Genomic DNA, 24,779 nt, shown 5'->3' with positions numbered 1-24,779 from the left:
GCTTCTCAAATGGCTAAAATAAATGAAAAGTGAAAACCCCAAACTGCTTTGGTGGTCTATTTCCCTACAGGGGATGGACTTTCAAGTGGAACACAGACCTCGGACTGGCCATGCCAATGCAGATGGCCTCTCCAGGTTCTTAAACTTAGATGATGAAGACTCACTAGAGTGAGGGTGGGCTAGTTTGAGAGAGGACCTCTTTTTGACATGGTTATCCCCCACTTTTTGCCTGGTGTTGATGTGTTCTAGAAATTGTAGTGCCCAGTGCCCCTGCTAGCCAGGTTCCCTGGGCCAGAGCTCTTTCCCTAAATCGGTTGTGATGCATGGGCATAATTGGATATCCCCTTAGCTACCACTTCAAGTCCCTAGTAAGTAGGCACCTATGTGCCCAGGGCATGGGGTGCGATGGGTAGGCTACTGAGGGCAGCAGCACTGATTGTGCCACCCTCTTGGGCCATGACTCCAGATGCACCCAGCACTGCCATTGGACACTGAGTGTCCTGGCACAAACTTAAAATACAAACTTGACACAACACACTGCCTGTCCGCCTGTCCACCATCCACTGCATTTACTATGGGTAAGACATCCCTCTAGCAGGCCTTGCAGCCATAAGGCAGGGTGCTCCATATTATATGTAAGGATATAGCTGCATGAGCGATATGCCCCCTCTGTGTCCTTGCCAATCCTGGGACATAGTGAGTGAACAGAGCAGCCGTCTTAATAGATGGTCTGGACACTAGTCAACACGACCATGATGGCCACTCTGAACCCTGGGTTTTTTGGTATCAAACAACTCAGAATGATCAATCCAAACTGGTTCCAATATTGGATTTATCAATAAATGTACCCAGGGGCCAACTTAGAGGTGCCCCCTGCAAAAGCTACCCATCCTGGCATGGTTGCTGACTGGTCTTATCCAGCTGCCACTTCCAGACAGTCAATATACAAACCTTAAGGGAGAGCCCTGCTTGTCCGGTTTGTAAGACAATGCCCTTCCTGGGTGAGGAGTTAACACCCCCTCCCTCAGGAATGTGCACTGTCCTGGCGGTGAGCTTCAAAGGGCTTACCACCCTTGAAACTCTACCCCGAAGCCTGCTACTAGGAGCAGACGGCATCCCCCTTTGCAGAGCACTACTTTTAGCAGGAGCAAAGGCGGGAAACCTCACAAAGGGTAGGAGGAGTGGCCCTCACCTAGCATGCACCACCCCTAAGATTTTGCCTGTGAGGTGGACCCTCTATTTCATTTTCCTTTACCTTAGATGGAGGGAAAACAGCCAATTAGATTTAGGGAAGTGACCCTTCCCGGGGTGGTGGGGGGGGAAGTGGTCCCTACAGTGGGTGTAGCCACCCGAAGGTAAGAGTCCCATTGGACACTACCAAGTTGCCCCTAACACACCCACTAAATTCAGTATTTAGCAGGCATCCCTGGGCCAAGAAATTAGATTTGAAAGGAAGAAGAGAAGACAGCACCAAGAAGAACCAAAGCCTAAGAACTGTGGACCTGCTGCACAAGAAAAGGCGCCAAACCCTGCCTGCTGCACCTAGGACCCGACAATCGATGCTGCGGAGGAGCTGACCACTAAACTGACCTCGACAAACCCTGTAAACCTCCAGGCTTTGCCAATAGCCCGATATCTCCCTTCTGAGTGGAGGAACCACTCTGCAAACCAACAAAGACCCTCAAGCCAATGAGGGTCACTTCACTGACTGGCAAATATCTCCCAAACCAGAAGTCGCAGCTGGACCAAAAGATACACCTACGACTGCCAGGATAAACCCCGCAAATGTTCTAAGTTTGGTGGCACTGTACCATCAAGTAGTTAAGTCATGCCAATACCCCAGGTACTGGCCAGTGGTCATCAGACACCAAGAAAACTAGCTACGCCAGAGCTGAAACCAGACCAGGAGGAAGCCCGAGTCAATGGACTTCAGGAACACCCTGGATCTCCCCCCAGAGTGCCCCCATTGTCCCGTGAACCACCCTCAACCAGACTCTCCTCTACCTCCAAAGGGCTCCATTGCGCACAGCTCCTGGATCACCCACTCGCTCTTCACCTGGCTGCTCTGCACCCTGCAACGAGGAACCAGCTGTGCTCCAAGAATCCCTCACCCCTTGCAACCTCGACACCCCAAGGAACCACCTTTGAAGCTGCAAGAACCACCCTTTGCCAAGTGGTCCCCAGGAGTGGCCCTGCACCTGCACCTGCTCCAGGAGACTTTCCAATGCTGCTCCCGTCAGAACCAGGAGCTGCCCGAGCCTCTCCAGCTGGCGCAGCATGCTCACCGACAACCTCGACAAACCTGCAAAAGCGGAACATGGTAACACAATTGTGTGGTCTTATATGGATTTTTAAAAGTGACTGCCCATTGATTCCTATGGTGCGTAATTACGCACAGAAAGACTACATTTATTAAAATTTCAAAAATTCATAACTTTAAAAGTACAACAATCTCGATCTTAAAACCTATATAAAAATCTGAAGTTTTTTTTGTAAATTGGCCTTGAGTTATTCCTTTGAGTGTATGTGGTGCATGATTGATACTGTGTGTACAACAAATGCTTTGCACTTCTCCAAGATCATCCTAACTGCTAAACCAAGCTACCACAAAAATTAGAGCATTAGGTGATCAAGTTTTTGCCTCTGGAAACCAACGTGTGGTTGCCTGGACCCCCTACACAGTGTGCCTGGTTTGTACACTACATAGAGGGCCAGCTTCCTACACTGATCACTTCACTTCAAGCTTTTAAGACTACTTTGGTGATGTGAAAACTTGCAGTGATTAGTCCCTGGTGAAAGTCTCAGGTACATTTTAATTAGCAAACTGAAAATGTTCTTTTCTTTATATTTTTCAGGACCAAAGCAAACTGAAGGTGAAGGTATTTTAATTTCAAAAGATGGTAAGTAGCACATGTTTTAAGATTATTTTAACCAACATGAATTTGTTTTATAAACTATCTGTGCCTAAATTAATCTGATCCTTTAAAAGTTGCAGACTTACATCTTTTGCATCAACAGCAACCAAAATTTGTTCTCAGTTTTGTTGAATGTTTTCTTGAATTCATTGACTAACAAGACTGCAATTAGTAGAGTTGGCTGACGAAAGCAGAGCAGACAAAAGAGAAAGAGAAAATGTACCATTCTCAATGTGAAACACAGAGTGGGAAAAACAGATTCGGCTCTATAACAAACTGCCTGTAAAAAAGAAAGCAAAAAGAAGGTAATTAGTAAAAACAAAACAAGCAAATATAGTGAGAATTTAATTTGCAACAAAACATAAATCAGTAGAATGTTTTTATTCCATTCTCAGTGTATTGCAAAATTACTTCATTTTCCACCATAACAACATGGATCCAGTGTTTGGCTTGCCAAGAGCCATTTAATTGGAAACAACTTTATTGGTGGTGGTGCATGCCATTACAGTCAGAAATAACAGGATTTGGCATAGCCAATAGATCTCACCCATGTGAGCTATTGCCTGTTTCAACGTTTTCAGCCATACTGCAGGGCAGTACTTTTTTCAATTGCTGGTGGTGGATGGGGAGGGAACCATATCTGAGGGAGGGAGCACATTCAACATGGAGGTAGTAGATGCCTCCCGCCCCACAATCACTCCAGGAATAAAAAAAAGTCTTTACATGGCCTGCACTGGCTAACAGGGGAAAGCAACAATGCCGGATAGTGTGGGAGGGGCAAGCAACAATGCAGGATGGTATTGGAGGGTGCAAGCAATAATGGGGGAGCAGGTAAGCAACAACAAAGGACTGGCTGTTAGGGGGGCAAGCAACAGGATGGAGTGGGACTGGAGGGGGCAAGCAATGGTACGTGGTGGAGATAGGAAGGCGCAAACAACTACATGAAGACGGTATGAAGTGTCAAGCAACAACGTGTAGGGACACAGAAGGGTGGGACAGGGCAAACAACAACCTAGAGATGGATGGAAAGTGGGAGTAGGCAAGCAACAACATTGAGTGGGACGGAGGGGTAGAAGCAAATGAGGGAGATACCCTTCAAACACATACCCTCTTATGAAGTACTTCACATTCCTTTACAGTGCCTCTAAGTTTGATGACACCGCACCATCCAGTAGTTGAGTCATACCATTACCCTAGGTACTGGAAAGTGGTCAACATACACCAAGATAACAAGCTCCGCCAGAGCTGAACCAGACCAGGAAGAAGCCCCAGTCAAGGGACTTCAGGAACACCCTGGCCCTCCTGCCAGAGTGCCCCCGTTGTCCTGTGAACCACCCTCATCCAGACTTACCTCCATCTCCAAAGGGCTCCATTGCGCACATCTCCTGAATCACCCACTCGCTCTGCACCCGGCTGCTCTGCACCCCGCAACTAGGGACCAGCTGTGCTCCAAGGGACCCTCACCCCTTGCAACCTCGACACTGAAGGGGGACCCCAAGGAACCACTTTTAAAGCTTCAAGTACAACCCTTTTCCAAGTGTTCTCCGGAAGTGGCCCTGCACCTGCTCCAGGAGACTTTACAATGATGCTTCCACCGGAACCGGGAGCCGCCCGAGCCTCTCCAGCTGGCCCAGCATGCCCACGAACAACCTCCACCAACCTACAAAAGAGGAACATGATAACACAATTGTGTGATATTATATGCATTTTTACAAGTGACTGCCCATTGATTCCTATGGTGTGTAAATACGCACAGAAAGACTACATTTATTAAAAGTTAAAAAAATTAATAACTTTAAAAGTACAACAATCTTGGTCTTAAACCTTATAGAAAAATCTGAAGTATTTTTGTAAATTGGCCTTGAGTTATTCCTTTGAGTGTGTGTGGTGCATGATTGATACTGTGAGTACAATAAATGCTTTGCACTTCCCCAAGATCAGCCTACCTGCTCGACCAAGCTACCTCAAAAATTAAAATATTAGGGGATCTAGTTTTTGCCTCTGGAAACCAACGTGTGGTTGCCTGGACCCCCTACACAGTGTGCCTGGTTTGTACACTACATAGAGGGTCAGCTTCCTGCACCGATCACTTCACTTCAAGCTTTTAAGCCTACTTCGTGATGTGAAAACTTGCAGAGATTAGTCCCTAGTGAAAGTCTCAGGTACATTTTAATTAGCAAACTGAAATTGTTCTTTTATTTATGTTTTCCAGAACCAAGGAAAATGGAAGATATTGTTCTTCCGAATAATCGTAAGTAGCACATGTTTTAAGATTATTGTAACCAACATGAATTTGTTTGATAAATTATCTGTGCCTAAATTAATCTGATCCTTAAGAAGTTGCAGACTTGCATATCTTATGCATTAACAGCAACCAAAATTAGTTCTCAGTTTTGTAGAATGTTTTCTTGAATTAATTGAGTGGATTTGGTTAACGAAAACAGAGCAGACATAAGAGGAAGGGACGATGTACCATTATCAATGTGAAACACAGAGTGGGAAAAACAGATTCGGCTCTATAACAATGTGTATGTAAAAGAAAGCAAAAAGAGGGTAATTAGTCAAAACAAAACAAGCAAATATAATGAAAAATGTATTTGCAATAAAACAAAAAACTGTAGAATGTTTTTATTCCATTCTCAGTGTATTGCAAAGTTACTTCATTTTCCACCATAACAACCTGGATCCAATGTTTGGCTTGCCAAGAGCCATTTAATTGGAAACAACTTCATTAGTGGTGCTGCATGCGATTATAGTCAGAAATAACAAGCTTTGGCATAGCCAATAGATCTCACCTATGTGAGCTATTGGCTGTTTCAATGTTTTCAGCCATAATGCAGAGCAGTACTTTCTTCAATTGCTGGTGGTGTATGGAGTGGGAAGCATATCGGAGGGAGGGAGAGCATTCAACATTGAGGTAGTAGATGCCTCACGCCCAAACTCCCTCCAGGAATAAAAAAAAGTATTTACGTAGCCAGCACTGGCCAACGGGGGAAAGCAACAACGCAGGAAAGTGTGGGAGGGGCAAGCAACAACGCAGGATGGTATTGGAGGGGGCAACCAATAATGGGGGAGGGGCTAAGCAACAACAAAGGACTGGCTGTTGGGGGTACAAGCAACAGGATGGAGTGGTATGGGAGGGGGCAAGCAATGGAATGCAGTGGAGATAGGAAGGCGCAAACAACTACATGAAGAAGTTATGAAGGGTCAAGCAACAACGCGTAGGGATACAGAAGGGTGGGTCAGGGCAAACAACAACATAGAGAGGGTTGATGGGTGGGAGTAGGCAAGCAACAACTGAGGGGTAGAAGCAATTGAGGGAGATGCCCTTCAAACACATACGCTCTTATGAAGTACTTAAACTAAAAGAAAACAAAGTAGCTCCGAAAGTGCGAGCAGTGGAAGGACACAAGTATTTACGTCATACCCCAGATGAGGGACAAACACATGAAGAGAAAGGGAAGCTGGCACACACCGACCAAAGAGAAGCAAGAAAATGAGAGTGATGATTAAGCCAACAAATGGAAAACAATGGGCGGGCTCTAAGCCCACTGTAACCAAAATGTCTTGCAAGTGACAATGCATGCACTGTCTCGGGCATGACCTAAAAATGAGAGCTGTGTGCAACCTTGAGGGGCAGTGGGCTTGGTTGAATGAAGGGACTAAATCGAATGAGTTCCTAAGATAAATGTGTGATCACCAGAGTTGAGAAATGTAGCCAAGAAAAATAAAGATAAGGATTCCAAGGAATAGTCTTCAAGTAATAACTAATTAAGAATGCTTCCACTAATGCTACCCTTCACACTTACATTAAAAGATGAATAGGAACTAATTGTTTACTGCACTTAAATATTTCTCGTGAATTGTAGAATGTGCCAAGTCCTTAAATGAAAACAGCTTCTGCTATCAATCTCTATGCAGAACCTAAGGACTCACTAGGAATAAGTGGGTCTTACAGTCCTCTAGACCACCCAACGTCCATCATTCTCAGAAGAACGAAGTTCCAGATTACTAAAAGCCTTATACTGACTATTGTACTTGCAAGATAGTCTTCATAACCAAGATGCTGCTAGCAGTAAGGTAAATTATGAGAGCATTCAAATAAATATCCAGTGGTAAATCTATCACCATATACATGCTGCTTTAACTTTCATACCTACCAGTGTTTCCTGGGCTTCCCCACACAACCAGTGCCAGCTTTTTGGTGGTGCGACCGGGGCCACCACACTGGGCCCCACACTCAGAGGTCGGTGAATTTTGAAACTTCTTATGAAGTTAAAGGCACTTGCTGCATAGTTCCTCGTGTGCCCAGAAATTGTTAGCAATACTAAAAATGTCAAGACAAGCCAGGCGACTAATGTACTCGCTGGAGAGATCTTAGTTGTGTCTAGTCACAGTTTTGACTCAACATAAAGTAACTCAATGGGATAATCTTCCTTCTGCAAAGAACAACCTGCGACATGCAGATCAAATAATTATATTTTATCTAGATAGCTTAGAAGTTTACTGCTTTTGCCACAGAGATAATTGCAGTTTATAAGTCATAATGCTAATATAGGACAGTGAGCTTTGAACCAGAGCCAAATACCAGCATGAAAACTGCAAGGTTTGAGTTTAGCAATGTATTGTTTTTTCCACAATTTTAGGATATTAATACATTCTTATTAGTATAGACAACCCCATCCACTGTGTTATGTTTTAAATCCTAAGTTTGTGTTTCTCCAGACGAAACGCTTATAACACATAGAGGGTCATTCTGACCCTGGCGGGAGCACCGCCAACAGTCTGGCGGTGCTCCAATGAGCATTCTGACCGCGGCGGTTCAGCCGCGGTCAGAAGCGGAAAGTCAGCGGTCTCCCGCTGACTTTCCGCTGCTCATTGGAATCCTCCATGGCTGCGGAGCGCGCTCCGCAGCCATGAGGATTCTGACCCCCCCCTACCGCCATCCAGTTCATGGCGGGAAAGCCGCCATGAACAGGATGGCGGTAGGGGGGGTCGCGGGGCCCCTGGGGGCCCCTGCCGTGCCCATGCCAATGGCATGGGCACGGCAGGGGCCCCCGTAAGAGGGCCCCAAAAGGTATTTCACTGTCTGCCTTGCAGACAGTGAAATACGCGACGGGTGCAGTAGCACCCGTCGCACCTTCCCACTCCGCCGGATCGATTACGAGCCGGCATCCTCGTGGGAAGGTCGTTTTCCCCTGGGCTGGCGGGCGGTTTAACTGGAACCGCCCGCCAGCCCAGGGGAAAACTCGTAATACCCGCCGCGGTCTTTTGACCGCGGCGCGGTAATTTGGAGGGCGGGATCCTGGCGGGCGGCCTCCGCCGCCCGCCAGGGTCATAATGAGGCCCATAATGCCTACCAGTATGGATGACATGTAACTCCCTACATCTTGTAATGTTCATTGCCTATAGCATCATTTCATATACAACGATTTACAAACGTATATATGTGGTTGTAGGGCACAAGTTGGCGGTAGATGCGGGTGGATGGCGTTAAGAGTGCATGGCCAGGAAAAACATAAAGTCAGGATTTCAAAAGTAACACAGTGCTTCGGGTTGTCTGTACTAATATGACGTTTTTACTAGCCAAATAACCCCTTTAAGCAGCCTTATAGTAGAAATAGATTGAGAAAAAACAATAAAGTCTAAACCAGGGCCACTGTAATAATGCGGAAGCAAAAGGCCAAATTTTGTGATAGGGTTGACTAAATTATGTGGCATGAAAAAGGCAAATTATGCGGTGTAATGTGGCGCATTTTGTGATAGCACTACTTCATTCTTCTGTCGTTTCTACATTTGGTAACATTGTCTGAGAAACAGTTTCACCTTATTAGTACTATTTTAAAACCCCAATATAGCAATAACCAACTGAAAGATGACCAGTCAACATTTGCAAAGGGTCTTCCACTGCACAAGGATACACGGTGCCACATTTTTAGTAACTTTTGATGTGTTTCAGCTAGAAACTGTTTTTTTTGTTAAAACCTGCAGATTATGAGGCAGATGATGAATTATGTGGAAAGTGCAGCCTATCCCTAATTATGTGGATTATGGCGCTGCTGTACTGATATGACTTTTGTACTACTCAAATACTTCTTTTAGCAGCCTCATAATAACCACAGATTGAGAAAAAACAATAAGGCCTAAACCTGGGCCACTGGAATAAAGCGGAAGCAGAAGGCCAAATTGTGCGGCAGGGTTGACTAAATTATGTGGTGTGAAAAATGCAAATTATGTGGCGTAATGGTGCACAATTTGTGATAGCAGTACTTTGTTATTTTTTAATTTTTACACTTGGTCACATTGTCTGAGTAAAAATGCCACCTTATTAGTACCAGTTTAATACCGAAATACAGCAATAAACATTTGAAAGATGACCAGTCAACATTTGCAAAGGGCCTTCTACTGCACAGGGACACATGGTGTCACATTTTTTTAAACTTTCAATTTGTTTCAGCTACCAACAGTTGTTTTGGCAAAATCTGCAGATTATGCAATAGATGATGGGTTATGTGGAAAACACGGCAAATCCATAATAATGTGGAAAACCTGTGGCTGTGGAATCACATAAAACTAGTGGCCCTGGCTAAACCCATTCCTTACTGTTTGCATGCAGGTCCTTGATGCTGGTTCAAAGCTCACTCTGCTATAGTAGGACTGCAATTTATGAACTGTAAGTAACAAAGCGATCGCAGTGTTGAAGAAGACTTACCTTGTCGCGTGGGCTCTCATTATCCTAAATGAGACTACTGGATTTCTAGGCAGCAGGATGTGGAGTGACATAAGTTTACTACACCATACCATCCACAAACCAATGGGCTGGAAGATTCAACCAGACCCTAAAAGGTATGATTGGAGGACTCCCTGAAAAGCTCAGAAGGAGATGGGATGTCCTGCTTCCTTGCCTGCTGTTTGCCTACAGGAAAGTGCCACAAAAGGGAGTAGGTTTTACCCCATTTGAACTTTTATTTGGGTACCCTGTTAGGGGACCACTAAGTCTTCTAAAGGAAGGCTGGGAGACACCTCTCAAAGAGCCCAAACAGGATATTGCAGACTGTGTGCTTGGCCTATGTTCCAGAATGACTGAGTAGATGGAGAAAGCCAGCAAAAATCTTCAGGCCAGCCAGGAGCTTCAAAAGCTCTGGTATGACCAGAAAGCTGCTATGGTGGAGTTCCAACCAAGACAGAAAATTTGGGTGTTGGAGCCTGTTGCCCCAAGGGCCTTCCAGGACAAATGGTCTGGACCGGATTTCATACTTGAGAGGAAAGGGGAGGCCACTTACTTAGTTGACCTAGGCAGTTACAAAAACCCCAAAAGATTAATCCATGTCAACTGCCTAAAACCTTATTATGATAGAGATGAATTGATCATGCTCATGGTTACGGATGAGGGACAGGTAGATGAGAGTGAGCCTCTCCCTGATTTCCTGTCCAGCACCCCTTAAGATGGTTCTGTGGATGGAGTGGTCTTATTAGATACCCTCACAGGACAATAGCAAACTGATTGCATGCAGTTCCTAAACCAGTATGCTGAACTGTTCTCTCTGACCCTTGGAAAGACAAACTGGTGTACCCCTGATGTGGACACTGGTGACAGCTTCCCTGTCAAAAACAAGATTTATGGACAGTCTGACCATGTCAGAGAGAGCATAGAAGCAGAAGTCAAAAAGATGTTGGATTTGGATGTCACAGAATCCTCTGAGAGTCCCTGGGCTAGCCCAGTAGTTTTAGTCCCCAAGCCTCACTCCAAAGGAGAGAAAAAGTAAATGAGGTTCTGTGTGAACTACAGGGGCCTCAACTCTGTGACAAAGACAGAGGCACACCCAATACCAAGAGCTGATGATCTCATAGACAGATTAGGGGCAGCCAAATACCTGAGTATCTTTGATTTAACATCCGGGTACTGGCAGATGGGATGACCCCAGGAGCAAAAGAGAGGTCAATATTTTCTACTCCTGGTGGGCTTTATCAGTTCACTGCTGTGCCCTTTGGACTAAAGAATGCACGCCACCTTCCAGAGGTTGGTGAACCAAGTCCTTGCTGGACTGGAATCTTTTAGTGCAGCTTACTTAGATGACATAGCTGTGTATAGTTCCACCGGGCAGTATCACCTAATCCACCTTGGAAGGATCATTGAGGCTCTGCAAAAGGCAGGCATCACTGTCAAGACCAGTCAGTGCCAAATAGGGCAAGGAAAAGGTGTTTACTTGGGCCACCAGGTTGGTGGAGGTCAAGTGCAACCCTTCCAACCCAAGATTCAAACAATTCTGGCTTGGGAAGCTCCCACAACCCAGACACAAGTCAGGGCATTCCTTGGCTTGACTGAGTACTCTAGGAGGTTTGTGAAGGTTTACGGTACTATAGTTGCCCCTCTCACAGAGCTCACCTCCAAGAAAATGCCTTAAACGGTTAACTGGACAGTGAGTTGTCAAAGGCCCTTGACACTTTGAAGGAAGCTATATGCTCCGCCCCACTTCTACAAGCACCAGACTACTCCAGGGAATTCATTGTCCAAACAGATGCTTCTGAAATGGGGATAGGAATGGTCCTTTCCCAGAAAAATTATGATAGACATTACCAGCCAGTTGCTTTTATAAGCAAAAAAAACTACTCCCTAGGGAACAAAAATGGAGTTCAATAGAGAGGGAAGCCTTTGCTGTGGTTTGGGCCCTGAAGAAGCTGAGGCCATACCTGTTTGGCTCTCACTTCATAGTTCAGACTGACCACAGGCTTCTCAAATGGCTACAATAAATGAAAAGTGAAAACCCCAAACTGCTTTGGTGGTCCATTTCCCTACAGGGGATGGACTTTCAAGTGGAACACAGACCTCGGACTGGCCATGCCAATGCAGATGGCCTCTCCAGGTTCTTAAACTTAGATGATGAAGACTCACTAGAGTGAGGGTGGGCTAGTATGAGAGAGGACCTCTTTTTGACATGGTTATCCCCCACTTTTTGCCTGGTGTTGATGTGTTCTAGAAATTGTAGTGCCCAGTGCCCCTGCTAGCCAGGTTCCCTGGGCCAGAGCTCTTTCCCTAAATCGGTTGTGATGCATGGGCATAATTGGATATCCCCTTAGCTACCACTTCAAGTCCCTAGTAAGTAGGCACCTATGTGCCCAGGGCATGGGGTGCGATGGGTAGGCTACTGAGGGCAGCAGCACTGATTGTGCCACCCTCTTGGGCCATGACTCCAGATGCACCCAGCACTGCCATTGGACACTGAGTGTCCTGGCACAAACTTAAAATACAAACTTGACACAACACACTGCCTGTCCGCCTGTCCACCATCCACTGCATTTACTATGGGTAAGACATCCCTCTAGCAGGCCTTGTAGCCATAAGGCAGGGTGCTCCATATTATATGTAAGGATATAGCTGCATGAGCGATATGCCCCCTCTGTGTCCTTGCCAATCCGGGGACATAGTGAGTGAACAGAGCAGCCGTCTTAATAGATGGTCTGGACACTAGTCAACACGACCATGATGGCCACTCTGAACCCTGGGTTTTTTGGTATCAAACAACTCAGAATGATCAATCCAAACTGGTTCCAATATTGGATTTATCAATAAATGTACCCAGGAGCCAACTTAGAGGTGCCCCCTGCAAAAGCTACCCATCCTGGCATGGTTGCTGACTGGTCTTATCCAGCTGCCACTTCCAGACAGTCAATATACAAACCTTAAGGGAGAGCCCTGCCTGTCCGGTTTGTAAGACAATGCCCTTCCTGGGTGAGGAGTTAACACCCCCTCCCTCAGGAATGTGCACTGTCCTGGCGGTGAGCTTCAAAGGGCTTACCACCCTTGAAACTCTACCCCGAAGCCTGCTACTAGGAGCAGACGGCATCCCCCTTTGCAGAGCCCTACTTTTAGCAGGAGCAAAGGCGGGAAACCTCACAAAGGGTAGGAGGAGTGGCCTCACCTAGCATGCACCACCCCTAAGATTTTGCCTGTGAGGTGGACCCTCTATTTCATTTTCCTTTACCTTAGATGGAGGGAAAACAGCCAATTAGATTTAGGGAAGTGACCCTTCCCGGGATGGTGGGGGGCGAAGTGGTCCATACAGTGGGTGTAGCCACCCAAAGGTAAGAGTCCCATTGGACACTACCAAGTTGCCCCTAACACACCCACTAAATTCAGTATTTACCAGGCATCCCTGGGCCAAGAAATTAGATTTGAAAGGAAGAAGAGAAGACAGCGCCAAGAAGAACCAAAGCCTAAGAACTGTGGACCTGCTGCACAAGAAAAGGCGCCAAACCCTGCCTGCTGCACCTAGGACCCGACAATCGACGCTGCGGAGGAGCTGACCACTAAACTGACCTTGACAAACCCTGTAAACCTCCAGACTTTGCCAATAGCCCGATATCTCCCTTCTGAGTGGAGGAACCACTCTGCAAACCAACAAAGACCCTCAAGCCAATGAGGGTCACTTCACTGACTGGCAAATATCTCCCAAACCAGAAGTCGCAGCTGGACCAAAAGATACACCTATGACTGCCAGGATAAACCCCGCAAATGTTCTAAGTTTGGTGGCACTGTACCATCAAGTAGTTAAGTCATGCCAATACCCAAAGTACTGGCCAGTGGTCATCAGACACCAAGAAAACTAGCTACGCCAGAGCTGAAACCAGACCAGGAGGAAGCCCGAGTCAATTGACTTCAGGAACACCCTGGATCTCCCCCCAGAGTGCCCCCATTGTCCCGTGAACCACCCTCAACCAGACTCCCCTCTACCTCCAAAGGGCTCCATTGCGCACAGCTCCTGGATCACCCACTCGCTCTTCACCCGGCTGCTCTGCACCCTGCAACGAGGAACCAGCTGTGCTCCAAGAATCCCTCACCCCTTGCAACCTCGACTGCCCAAGGGGACCTCAAGTAACCACCTTTGAAGCTGCAAGAACCACCCTTTGCCAAGTGGTCCCCAGGAGTGGCCCTGTACCTGCTCCAGGAGACTTTCCATTGCTGCTCCCGCCAGAACCAGAAGCTGCCCGAGCCTCTCCAGCTGGCACAGCATGCTCACCGACAACCTCGATAAACCTGCAAAAGCGGAACATGGTAACACAATTGTGTGATCTTATATGGATTTTTAAAAGTGACTGCCCATTGATTCCTATGGTGCGTAATTACGCACAGAAAGACTACATTTATTAAAATTTCAAAAATTCATAACTTTAAAAGTACAAAAATCTCGATCTTAAAACCTATATAAAAATCTGAAGTTTTTTTAGTAAATTGGCCTTGAGTTATTCCTTTGAGTTTGTGTGGTGCATGATTGATACTGTGTGTACAACAAATGCTTTGCACTTCTCCAAGATCATCCTAACTGCTAAACCAAGCTACCACAAAAATTAGAGCATTAGGTGATCAAGTTTTTGCCTCTGGAAACCAACGTGTGGTTGCCTGGACCCCCTACACAGTGTGCCTGGTTTGTACACTACATAGAGGGCCAGCTTCCTACACTGATCACTTCACTTCAAGCTTTTAAGACTACTGTGGTGATGTGAAAACTTGCAGTGATTAGTCCCTGGTGAAAGTCTCAGGTACATTTTAATTAGCAAACTGAAAATGTTATTTTCTTTATATTTTTCAGGACCAAAGCAAACTGAAGGTGAAGATATTTTAATTTCAAAAGATGGTAAGTAGCACATGTTTTAAGATTATTTTAACCAACATGAATTTGTTTTATAAACTATCTGTGCCTAAATTAATCTGATCCTTTAAAAGTTGCAGACTTACATCTTTTGCATTAACAGCAACCAAAATTTGTTCTCAGTTTTGTTGAATGTTTTCTTGAATTCATTGACTAACAAGACTGCAATTAGTAGAGTTGGCTGACGAAAGCAGAGCAGACAAAAGAGAAAGAGAAAATGTACCATTCTCAATGTGAAACACAGAGTGGGAAAAACAGATTCGGCTCTATAACAAACTGCCTGTAAAAAAGAAAGCAAAAAGAGGGTAATTAGTAAAAACAAAACAAGCAAATATAGTGAGAATTTAATTTGCAACAAAACATAAATCAGTAGAATGTTTTTATTCCATTCTCAGTGTATTGCAAAGTTACTTCATTTTCCACCATAACAACATGGATCCAGTGTTTGGCTTGCCAAGAGCCATTTAATTGGAAACAACTTTATTAGTGGTGCTGCATGCCATTACAGTCAGAAATAACAGGATTTGGCATAGCCAATAGATCTCACCCATGTGAGCTATTGCCTGTTTCAACGTTTTCAGCCATACTGCAGGGCAGTACTTTTTTCAATTGCTGGTGGTGGATGGGGAGGGAACCATATCTGAGGGAGGGAGCGCATTCAACATGGAGGTAGTAGATGCCTCCCGCTCCACAATCACTCCAGGAATAAAAAAAAGTATTTACATGGCCTGCACTGGCTAACGGGGGAAAGCAACAATGCCGGATAGTGTGGGAGGGGCAAGCAACAATGCAGGATGGTATTGGAGGGTGCAAGCAATAATGGGGGAGCGGGTAAGCAACAACAAAGGACTGGCTGTTAGGGAGCAAGCAACAGGATGGAGTGGGACTGGAGGGGGCAAGCAATGGTACGTGGTGGAGATAGGAAGGCGCAAACAACTACATGAAGACGGTATGAAGGGTCAAGCAACAACGTGTAGGGACACAGAAGGGTGGGACAGGGCAAACAACAACCTAGAGATGGATGGAAAGTGGGAGTAGGCAAGCAACAACATTGAGTGGGACGGAGGGGTAGAAGCAAATGAGGGAGATGCCCTTCAAACACATACCCTCTTATGAAGTACTTCACAGTCCTTTACAGTGCCTCTAAGTTTGATGACACCGTACCATCCAGTAGTTGAGTCATACCATTACCCTAGGTACAGGAAAGTGGTCAACATACACCAAGATAACAAGCTCCGCCAGAGCTGAACCAGACCAGGAAGAAGCCCCAGTCAAGGGACTTCAGGAACACCCTGGCCCTCCTGCCAGAGTGCCCCCGTTGTCCTGTGAACCACCGTCATCCAGACTTACCTCCATCTCCAAAGGGCTCCATTGCGCACATCTCCTGAATCACCCACTCGCTCTGCACCCAGCTGCTCTGCACCCTGCAACTAGGGACCAGCTGTGCTCCAAGGGACCCTCACCCCTTGCAACCTCGACACCGAAGAGGGACCCCAAGGAACCACTTTTAAAGCTTCAAGTACAACCCTTTTCCAAGTGGTCTCCGGAAGTGGCCCTGCACCTGCTCCAGGAGACTTTACAATGATGCTTCCGCCGGAAACGGGAGCCGCCCGAGCCTCTCCAGCTGGCCCAGCATGCCCACGAACAACCTCGACCAACCTACAAAAGAGGAACATGATAACACAATTGTGTGATATTAAATGCATTTTTACAAGTGACTGCCCATTGATTCCTATGGTGTGTAAATACGCACAGAAAGACTACATTTATTAAAAGTTAAAAAAATTCATAACTTTAAAAGTACAACAATCTTGGTCTTAAACCTTATAGAAAAATCTGAAGTATTTTTATAAATTGGCCTTGAGTTATTCCTTTGAGTGTGTGTGGTGCATGATTGATACTGTGAGTACAATAAATGCTTTGCACTTTCCCAAGATCAGCCTACCTGCTCGACCAAGCTACCTCAAAAATTAGAATATTAGGTCATCTAGTTTTTGCCTCTGGAAACCAACGTGTGGTTGCCTGGACCCACTACACAGTGTGACAGGTTTGTACACTACATAGAGGGTCAGCTTCCTGCACCGATCACTTCACTTCAAGCTTTTAAGCCTACTTCGTGATGTGAAAACATGCAGTGATTAGTCCCTGGTGAAAGTCTCAGGTACATTTTAATTAGCAAACTGAAATTGTTCTTTTATTTATGTTTTTCAGAACCAAGGAAAATGGAAGAAATTGTTCTTCCGAATAATCGTAAGTAGCACATGTTTTAAGATTATTGTAACCAACATGAATTTGTTTTATAAATTATCTGTGCCTAAATTAATCTGATCCTTAAAAAGTTGCAGACTTGCATATCTTATGCATTAACAGCAACCAAAATTAGTTCTCAGTTTTGTAGAATGTTTTCTTGAATTAATTGAGTGGATTTGGTTAACGAAAACAGAGCAGACATAAGAGGAAGGGACGATGTACCATTATCAATGTGAAACACAGAGTGGGAAAAACAGATTCGGCTCTATAACAATGTGTATGTAAAAGAAAGCAAAAAGAGGGTAATTAGTCAAAACAAAACAAGCAAATATAATGAAAAATTTATTTGCAATAAAACAAAAAACTGTAGAATGTTTTTATTCCATTCTCAGTGTATTGCAAAGTTACTTCATTTTCCACCATAACAACCTGGATCCAATGTTTGGCTTGCCAAGAGCCATTTAATTGGAAACAACTTCATTAGTGGTGCTGCATGCGATTATAGTCAGAAATAACAAGCTTTGGCATAGCCAATAGATCTCACCTATGTGAGCTATTGGCTGTTTCAACGTTTTCAGCCATAATGCAGAGCAATACTTTCTTCAATTGCTGGTGGTGTATGGAGTGGGAAGCATATCGGAGGGAGGGAGAGCATTCAACATTGAGGTGGTACATGCCTCCCGCCCACACTCCCTCCAGGAATAAAAAAAAGTATTTACATAGCCAGCACTGGCCAACGGGGGAAAGCAACAACGCAGGAAAGTGTGGGAGGGGCAAGCAACAACGCAGGATGGTATTGGAGGGGGCAACCAATAATGGGGGAGGGGGTAAGCAACAACAAAGGACTGGCTGTTGGGGGTGCAAGCAACAGGATGGAGTGGTATGGGAGGGGGCAAGCAATGGAATGCAGTGGAGATAGGAAGGCGCAAACAACTACATGAAGAAGGTATGAAGGGTCAAGCAACAACGCGTAGGGATACAGAAGGGTGGGTCAGGGCAAACAACAACATAGAGAGGGTTGATGGGTGGGAGTAGGAAAGCAACAACTGAGGGGTAGAAGAAATTGAGGGAGATGCCCTTCAAACACATACGCTCTTATGAAGTACTTCAACTAAAAGAAAACAAAGTAGCTCCGAAAGTGCGAGCAGTGGAAGGACACAAGTATTTACGTCATACCCCAGATGAGGGACAAACACATGAAGAGAAAGGGAAGCTGGGTCACACCGACCAAAGAGAAGCAAGAAAATGAGAGTGATGATGAAGCCAACAAATGGAAAACAATGGGCGGGCTCTAAGCCCACTGTAACCAAAATGTCTTGCAAGTGACAATGCATGCACTGTCTCGGGCATGACCTAAAAATGAGAGCTGTGTGCAACCTTGAGGGGCAGTGGGCTTGGTTGAATGAAGGGACTAAATCAAATGAGTTCCTAAGGTAAATGTGTGATCTCCAGAGTTGAGAAATGTAGCCAAGAAAAATAAAGATATGGATTCCAAGGAATAGTCTTCAAGTAATAACTAATTAAGAATGCTTCCACTAATGCTACCCTTCACACTTACATTAAAAGATGAAGAGGAACTAATTGTTTACTGCACTTAAATATTTCTTGTGAATTGTAGAATGTGCCAAGTCCTTAAATGAAAACAGCTTCTGCTATCAATCTCTATGCAGAACCTAAAGACTCACTAGGAATAAGTGGGTCTTATAATCCTCTAGACCACCCAACGTCCATCATTCTCAGAAGAACGAAGTTCCAGATTACTGAAAGCCTTATACTGACTATTGTACTTGCAAGATAGTCTTCATAACCAAGATGCTGCTAGCAGTAAGGTAAATTATGAGAGCATTTAAATAAATATCCAGTGGTAAATCTATCACCATATACATGCTGCTTTAACTTTCATACCTACCAGTGTCTCCTGGGCTTCCCCACACAACCAGTGCCAGCTTTTTGGTGGTGCGACCGGGTCCACCACACTGGGCCCCACACTCAGAGGTCGGTGAATTTTGAAACTTCTTATGAAGTTAAAGGCACTTGCTGCATAGTTCCTCGTGTGCCCAGAAATTGTTAGCAATACTAAAAATGTCAAGACAAGCCAGGCGACTAATGTACTCGCTGGAGAGATCTTAGTTGTGTCTAGTCACAGTTTTGACTCAACATAAAGTAACTCAATGGGATAATCTTCCTTCTGCAAAGAACAACCTGCAACATGCAGATCAAATAATTATATTTTATCTAGATAGCTTAGAAGGTTACTGCTTTTGCCACAGAGATAATTGCAGTTTATAAGTTATAATGCTAATATAGGACAGTGAGCTTTGAACCAGAGCCAAATACCAGCATGAAAACTGCAAGGTTTGAGTTTAGTAATGTATTGTTTTTTCCACAATCTGTAGTTAAAATTGTTACTAAAAAGGATTCCTTAGGATATTAATACATTCTTATTAGTATAGACAACCCCATCCACTGTGTTATGTTTTAAATCCTAAGTTTGTGTTTCTCCAGACGAAACGCTTATAACATATAATGCCTACCAGTATGGATGACATGTAACTACCTACATCTTGTAATGTTCATTGCCTATAGTATCATTTCATATACAACGATTTACAAACGTATATATGTGGTTGTAGGGCACAAGTTGCCGGTAGATGCGGGTGGATGGCGTTAAGAGTGCATGGCCAGGAGAAACATAAAGTCAGGATCTCAAAAGTAACACAGTGCTTAAGGTTGTCTGTACTAATATGACGTTTTTACTAGCCAAATAATCCCTTTAAGCAGCCTTATAGTAGAAATAGATTGAGAAAAAACAATAAAGTCTAAACCAGGGCCACTGTAATAATGCGGAAGCAAAAGGCCAAATTTTGTGATAGGGTTGACTAAATTATGTGGCATGAAAAAGGCAAATTATGCGGCGTAATGTGGCGCATTTTGTGATAGCACTACTTCATTCTTCTGTCGTTTTTACATTTGGTAACATTGTCTGAGAAACAGTTTCACCTTATTAGTACCATTTTAAAACCCCAATATAGCAATAACCAACTGAAAGATGACCAGTCAACATTTGCAAAGGGTCTTCCACTGCACAAGGATACACGGTGCCACATTTTTAGTAACTTTTGATGTGTTTCAGCTAGAAACTGTTTTTTTTTGTTAAAACCTGCAGATTATGAGGCATATGATGGATTATGTGGAAAGTGCAGCCTATCCCTAATTATGTGGATTATGGTGCTGCTGTACTGATATGACTTTTGTACTACTCAAATACTTCTTTTAGCAGCCTCATAATAACCACAGATTGAGAAAAAATAATAAGGCCTAAACCTGGGCCACTGGAATAAAGCGGAAGCAGAAGGCCAAATTGTGCGGCAGGGTTGACTAAATTATGTGGCGTGAAAAATGCAAATTATGTGGCGTAATGGTGCACAATTTGTGATAGCAGTACTTTGTTATTTTTTCATTTTTACACTTGGTCACATTGTCTGAGTAAAAATGGCACCTTATTAGTACCAGTTTAATACCGAAATACAGCAATAAACATTTGAAAGATGACCAGTCAACATTTGCAAAGGGCCTTCTACTGCACAGGGACACATGGTGTCACATTTTTTTAAACTTTCGATTTGTTTCAGCTACCAACAGTTGTTTTGGCAAAATCTGCAGATTATGCAACAGATGATGGGTTATGTGGAAAACATGGCAAACCATAATAATGTGGAAAACCTGGGCTGTGGAATCACATAAAACTAGTGGCCCTGGCTAAACCCATTCCTTACTGTTTGCATGCAGGTCCTTGATGCTGGTTCAAAGCTCACTCTGCTATAGTAGGACTGCAATTTATGAACTGTAAGTAACAAAGCGATCGCAGTGTTGAAGAAGACTTACCTTGTCGCGTGGGCTCTCATTATCCTAAATGAGACTACTGGATTTCTAGGCAGCAGGATCGATAACGGTGTGGGGGACTGAGTCTGACCCACGTGTAAGGAACTCTGTCACCCTAAATCCGTTTTTTGCTCCGGCTAACTAGCAGGGCCTCATTTCTCCCACAGGGAAGAGATGATTGGGCAGCCGAGCGCATGACATCTTTATAACTTCTCAGGGAAGTCGTGGTCACTCAGATCCAAACCAACTCTCTCATTTACAATATGATCTCATATACAAATGACAAAGGCAGTATAAGTTTTATATAATGTTTTAATAAAACGACTGCATTTTAGATAATAAGGCGTGAGCCGCAATAACCAGAACCATACAACACAGTAGGATTGAAATAGTCACCAGGAGAGTAAAACATAAGAACAACGCTATCATGGTGTCTAATAGTTTCTACTCTCCCTCTGCTTGTTCTTTTTCGAGCACAGCATGTTAAGCTTCTAACTTGCCTTTCTGAATCACTGGGGAGACATCAGCCCTCATACCTGAGCAAAGGCCTGTGATCTTGGTTCAGCATCTGCAACGAGGCAGTCAGCGTCTAGTTGTGGTTCCCTGGTCGGAATCTCCCTCTTGCGTGTATTGGGACAAGGAAGTGTTTTTATAACTAACATGTCAGCGTGATCACAAAATGTCCCTACGCAGAAATGCCAAAGACTAAGGGTCATATTTATACTTTTTGACGCACAACTGCGCCAACGCAGTTGTGCGTCAAAAATTTTAACGCCGGCTAACGCCATTCCAAAGCGCAATGCGGGCGCCTTATTTATGGAATGACATTAGCCGGCGCAGCTGACAGGTGTGCGTAAAAATAAATGACCCACACCAGGCTGTGCCGGCGTAGGGGAAAATGGAGCTTGGGCGTCAAAAAATGGGGCAAGTCAGGTCTGAGGCAAAATTTTGGCCTCAACCCGATTTGCGCCATTTTTTTTTACTCCCAACCCCCATTGAAATTACTCCTGTCTTAGCACAGACAGGAGTCATGCCCCCGTGCCCAATGGCCATGCCCAGGGGACTTATGTCCCCTGGGCATGGTCATTGGGCATAGTGGCATGTAGGGGGGCACAAATCAGGCCCCCCTATGCCACAAAAAAATAAAATAAAAAATACTTACCTGAACTTACCTTAAGTTCCCTGGGATGGGTCCCTCCATCCTTGGGCGTCCTCCTGGGGTGGGCAAGGGTGGCAGGGGATGTCCCTGGGGGCATGGGAGGGCACCTCTGGGCTCCTTCCGAGCCCACAGGTCCCTTAACGCCTGCCCTGACCAGACGGTAAAAAATGACGCAAAAGCGGCTGGACGTCATTTTTTTTTACCCGCCCACTCCCGTGCGTCATTTTCGCACGGGAGTTTAAATAAGGCACACATGCCTTGGAGTCATTTTTTAGACGGGAACGCCTACCTTGCATATCATTAACTCAAGGTAGGTGTCCACGCTAAAAAATGACGCAAACTCCAAGATCTTTGGCGCTAGATGGGTCTAACGGCAAAGTATAAATATGGAGTTAGCTTTGCGTCGGATTTGCGTAAAAAAAAACGACGCAATTCCGGCGCAAACAGAGTATAAATATGCCCCTAAACTCCTACCACGTCTATCGGCAATGTACCAGACTGTATCCTTGACTGAAGCACAGAGTGAACAAGAATGTGTTTATGGAGGACTCCAGTGCTGAAGTAGGCTAAACAGTGTGATATGAATATAAAACAAGAGCGTAGTACTGGCTATTTAAAAAATAACAGTACGAAGCCTAATAAAAAGCATTTAGAGCAAAGTGCACAGAGGCTCTAAGCTGCAAGCAAATGAATAAAATACATCCAGGGCAAAATGCACAAAGGCCTAAAGCCTGAAGCTAATGCGTAAAGGAGATGTAAAACTAACCACACTACAACCTATCTACATAAAATAAAATGTGTCATTTGCATTGTTGCTGGAAGTGCTTTGCAGGATACACATTAACTGTCTATGGTACTTTATGAGTCGTGACTTGACAAAACATAGATCTCTCCAGCAAGGGCATTAGCCACTAGAGTTAAATTATTCCTATTCCTATTCCTATTCCTATTCTTATTCCTATTCCTATTCCTATTCCTATTCCTGTTCCTATTCCTTTTCCTGTTCTTATTCTTATTCTTATTCTTATTCTTATTCTTATTCTTATTCTTATTCTTATTCTTATTCTTACTCTTATTCCAATTTTTCTCCTTTTAATTATTCCCTGAGATTTACCGGGCATGCAAAGATATCTCATGTAAGAACCTGAAACCCATAAGATATTTTAAATGCAGCCTTTACAACCAATTAAACCCAGAATAAATTTACTGTAGTGTTTCTCCTTGGTGGCAATTTCTTTGTAGCAGAGATTTTAAAAATATATAAATTAACTTTCATACTGCTTTTTATGACTCTACCCTTGTGAATCCTCTTCATCTTTTTGTTACAATACATTGATTCCCAATTTTTGTGTTCCTGGATGTAGGAGGCTGGCCTGGCTTGTAGTGGGTACAAAGGGGTACGTACACGCTGTACCAGGTCCAGTTAACCCTTATTTGTGTAGAAGAGGTATTTCTAGCAGCTTAGACTGATAGAAGGTAGCTATAGCAGAGCAGCTTAGGCTGAACTAAGAGACAAGCAAAGCTCCTACTATACCACTGGTGTCATATGCACAATATCATAAGAAAACACATTATACAGATATACTAAAAATAAAGGTACTTTATTTTTATGACAATATGCCAAAAGTATCTCAGTGAGTACCCTCGGTATGAGGATGCCAAATATACACAAGATATATGTACACAATACCAAAAAAAAACAGTAATAGCAAAAGGAAGTAATGCAAGCAATGTAAAGTTACAGTAGATTGCAATAGGAGCACATAGGTATGGGGGCAACACAAACCATAGACTCCAAAAGTAGAATGCGAACCACGAATGGACCCCAAACCTATGTGAGCTTGTAGAGGGTCACTGGGACTGTAAGAAAACAGTGAGGGTTAGAAAAATAGCCCACCCCAAGACCCTGAAAAGTAGGTGTAAAGTGCACCTATATTCCCCAGAGAGCACAGAAGTCGTGATAGGGGAATTCTGCAAGGAAGACCAACACCAGCAATGCAACAACAGTAGATTTCCGGACCTGAGTACCTGTGAAACAAGGGGACCAAGTCCAAGAGTCGCGACAATGTCGAGAGAGGGCAGATGCCCAGGAAATGCCAACTGAGGGTGCAAAGAAGCTGCCACCGGATGGTAGAAGCTGTGGATTCTGCAAGAACAAAGAGGGCTAGAAACTTCCCCTTTGGAGGATGGATGTCCCACGTCGTGAAGAAGCTCGCAGAGGTGTTCCCATGCAGAAAGACTGCAAACAAGCCTTGCTAGCTGCAAGGGTCGCGGTTAGGGTTTTTGGATGCTGCTGTGGCCCAGGAGGGACCAGGATGTCTCCACTTGGATTAGGAGACAGAGGGGGCGCCCAGCAAGTCAGGGAGCCCTCACAGAAGCAGGCAGCACCCGCAGAAGTACCGGAAAAGGCACTTGGAAGAGGAGTGAACCGGAGTCCACCCGAAGTCAGAAAAGGGAGTCCCACGACGCCGGAGGACAACTCAGAAGGTTGTGCACTGCCGGTTAGAGTGACGGGGACCCAGGCTTGGCTGTGCACGAAGGAAATCCTGGAAGAGTGCACAGGAGCCGGAGCAGCTGCAAATCACGCGGTACCCAGCAATGCAGTCTAGCGTGGGGAGGCAAGGACTTACCTTCACCAAACTTGGACTGAAGAGTCACTGGACTGTGGGAGTCACTTGGACAGAGTTGCTGAGTTCCATGGACCACGCTCGTCGTGCTGAGAGGGGACCCAGAGGACCGGTGATGCAGTCTTTTGTTGCCTGCGGTTGCAGGGGGAAGATTCCGTCAACCCACGGGAGATTTCTTCAGAGCTCCTGGTGCAAGAAGGAGGCAGGCTACCCCCAGAGCATGCACCACCAGGAAACAGGCGAGAAAGCCGGCAGGATGAAGTGATACAAGGTTGCAGTAGTCGTCTTGGCTACTTTG

At 44.8% G+C, this 24,779-nt stretch overlaps 1 protein-coding gene across 7 annotated transcripts in view; it reads left to right on the top strand.

The window, feature by feature from the left end:
* The window catches only part of LOC138300566 (uncharacterized), a 960,785-nt gene that overhangs the window by 537,253 nt on the left and 398,753 nt on the right, over positions 1–24,779 (top strand). For all 7 annotated transcript variants that reach the window (XM_069240117.1, XM_069240136.1, XM_069240146.1 and 4 more), the window contains 4 exons: positions 2,856–2,900; positions 5,128–5,166; positions 14,504–14,548; positions 16,775–16,813. In XM_069240117.1, the coding sequence (XP_069096218.1) occupies positions 2,856–2,900; positions 5,128–5,166; positions 14,504–14,548; positions 16,775–16,813 (168 nt within the window). The remainder of the gene's footprint in view (positions 1–2,855; positions 2,901–5,127; positions 5,167–14,503; positions 14,549–16,774; positions 16,814–24,779) is intronic.

The sequence above is a fragment of the Pleurodeles waltl genome, chromosome 1_2 (assembly GCF_031143425.1).
Source record: "Pleurodeles waltl isolate 20211129_DDA chromosome 1_2, aPleWal1.hap1.20221129, whole genome shotgun sequence".
NCBI classification, from domain to species: Eukaryota; Metazoa; Chordata; class Amphibia; order Caudata; family Salamandridae; genus Pleurodeles; species Pleurodeles waltl.
Note: the sequence above shows the minus strand (reverse complement) of the source record. Positions and strands in the feature narration are given on the sequence as shown.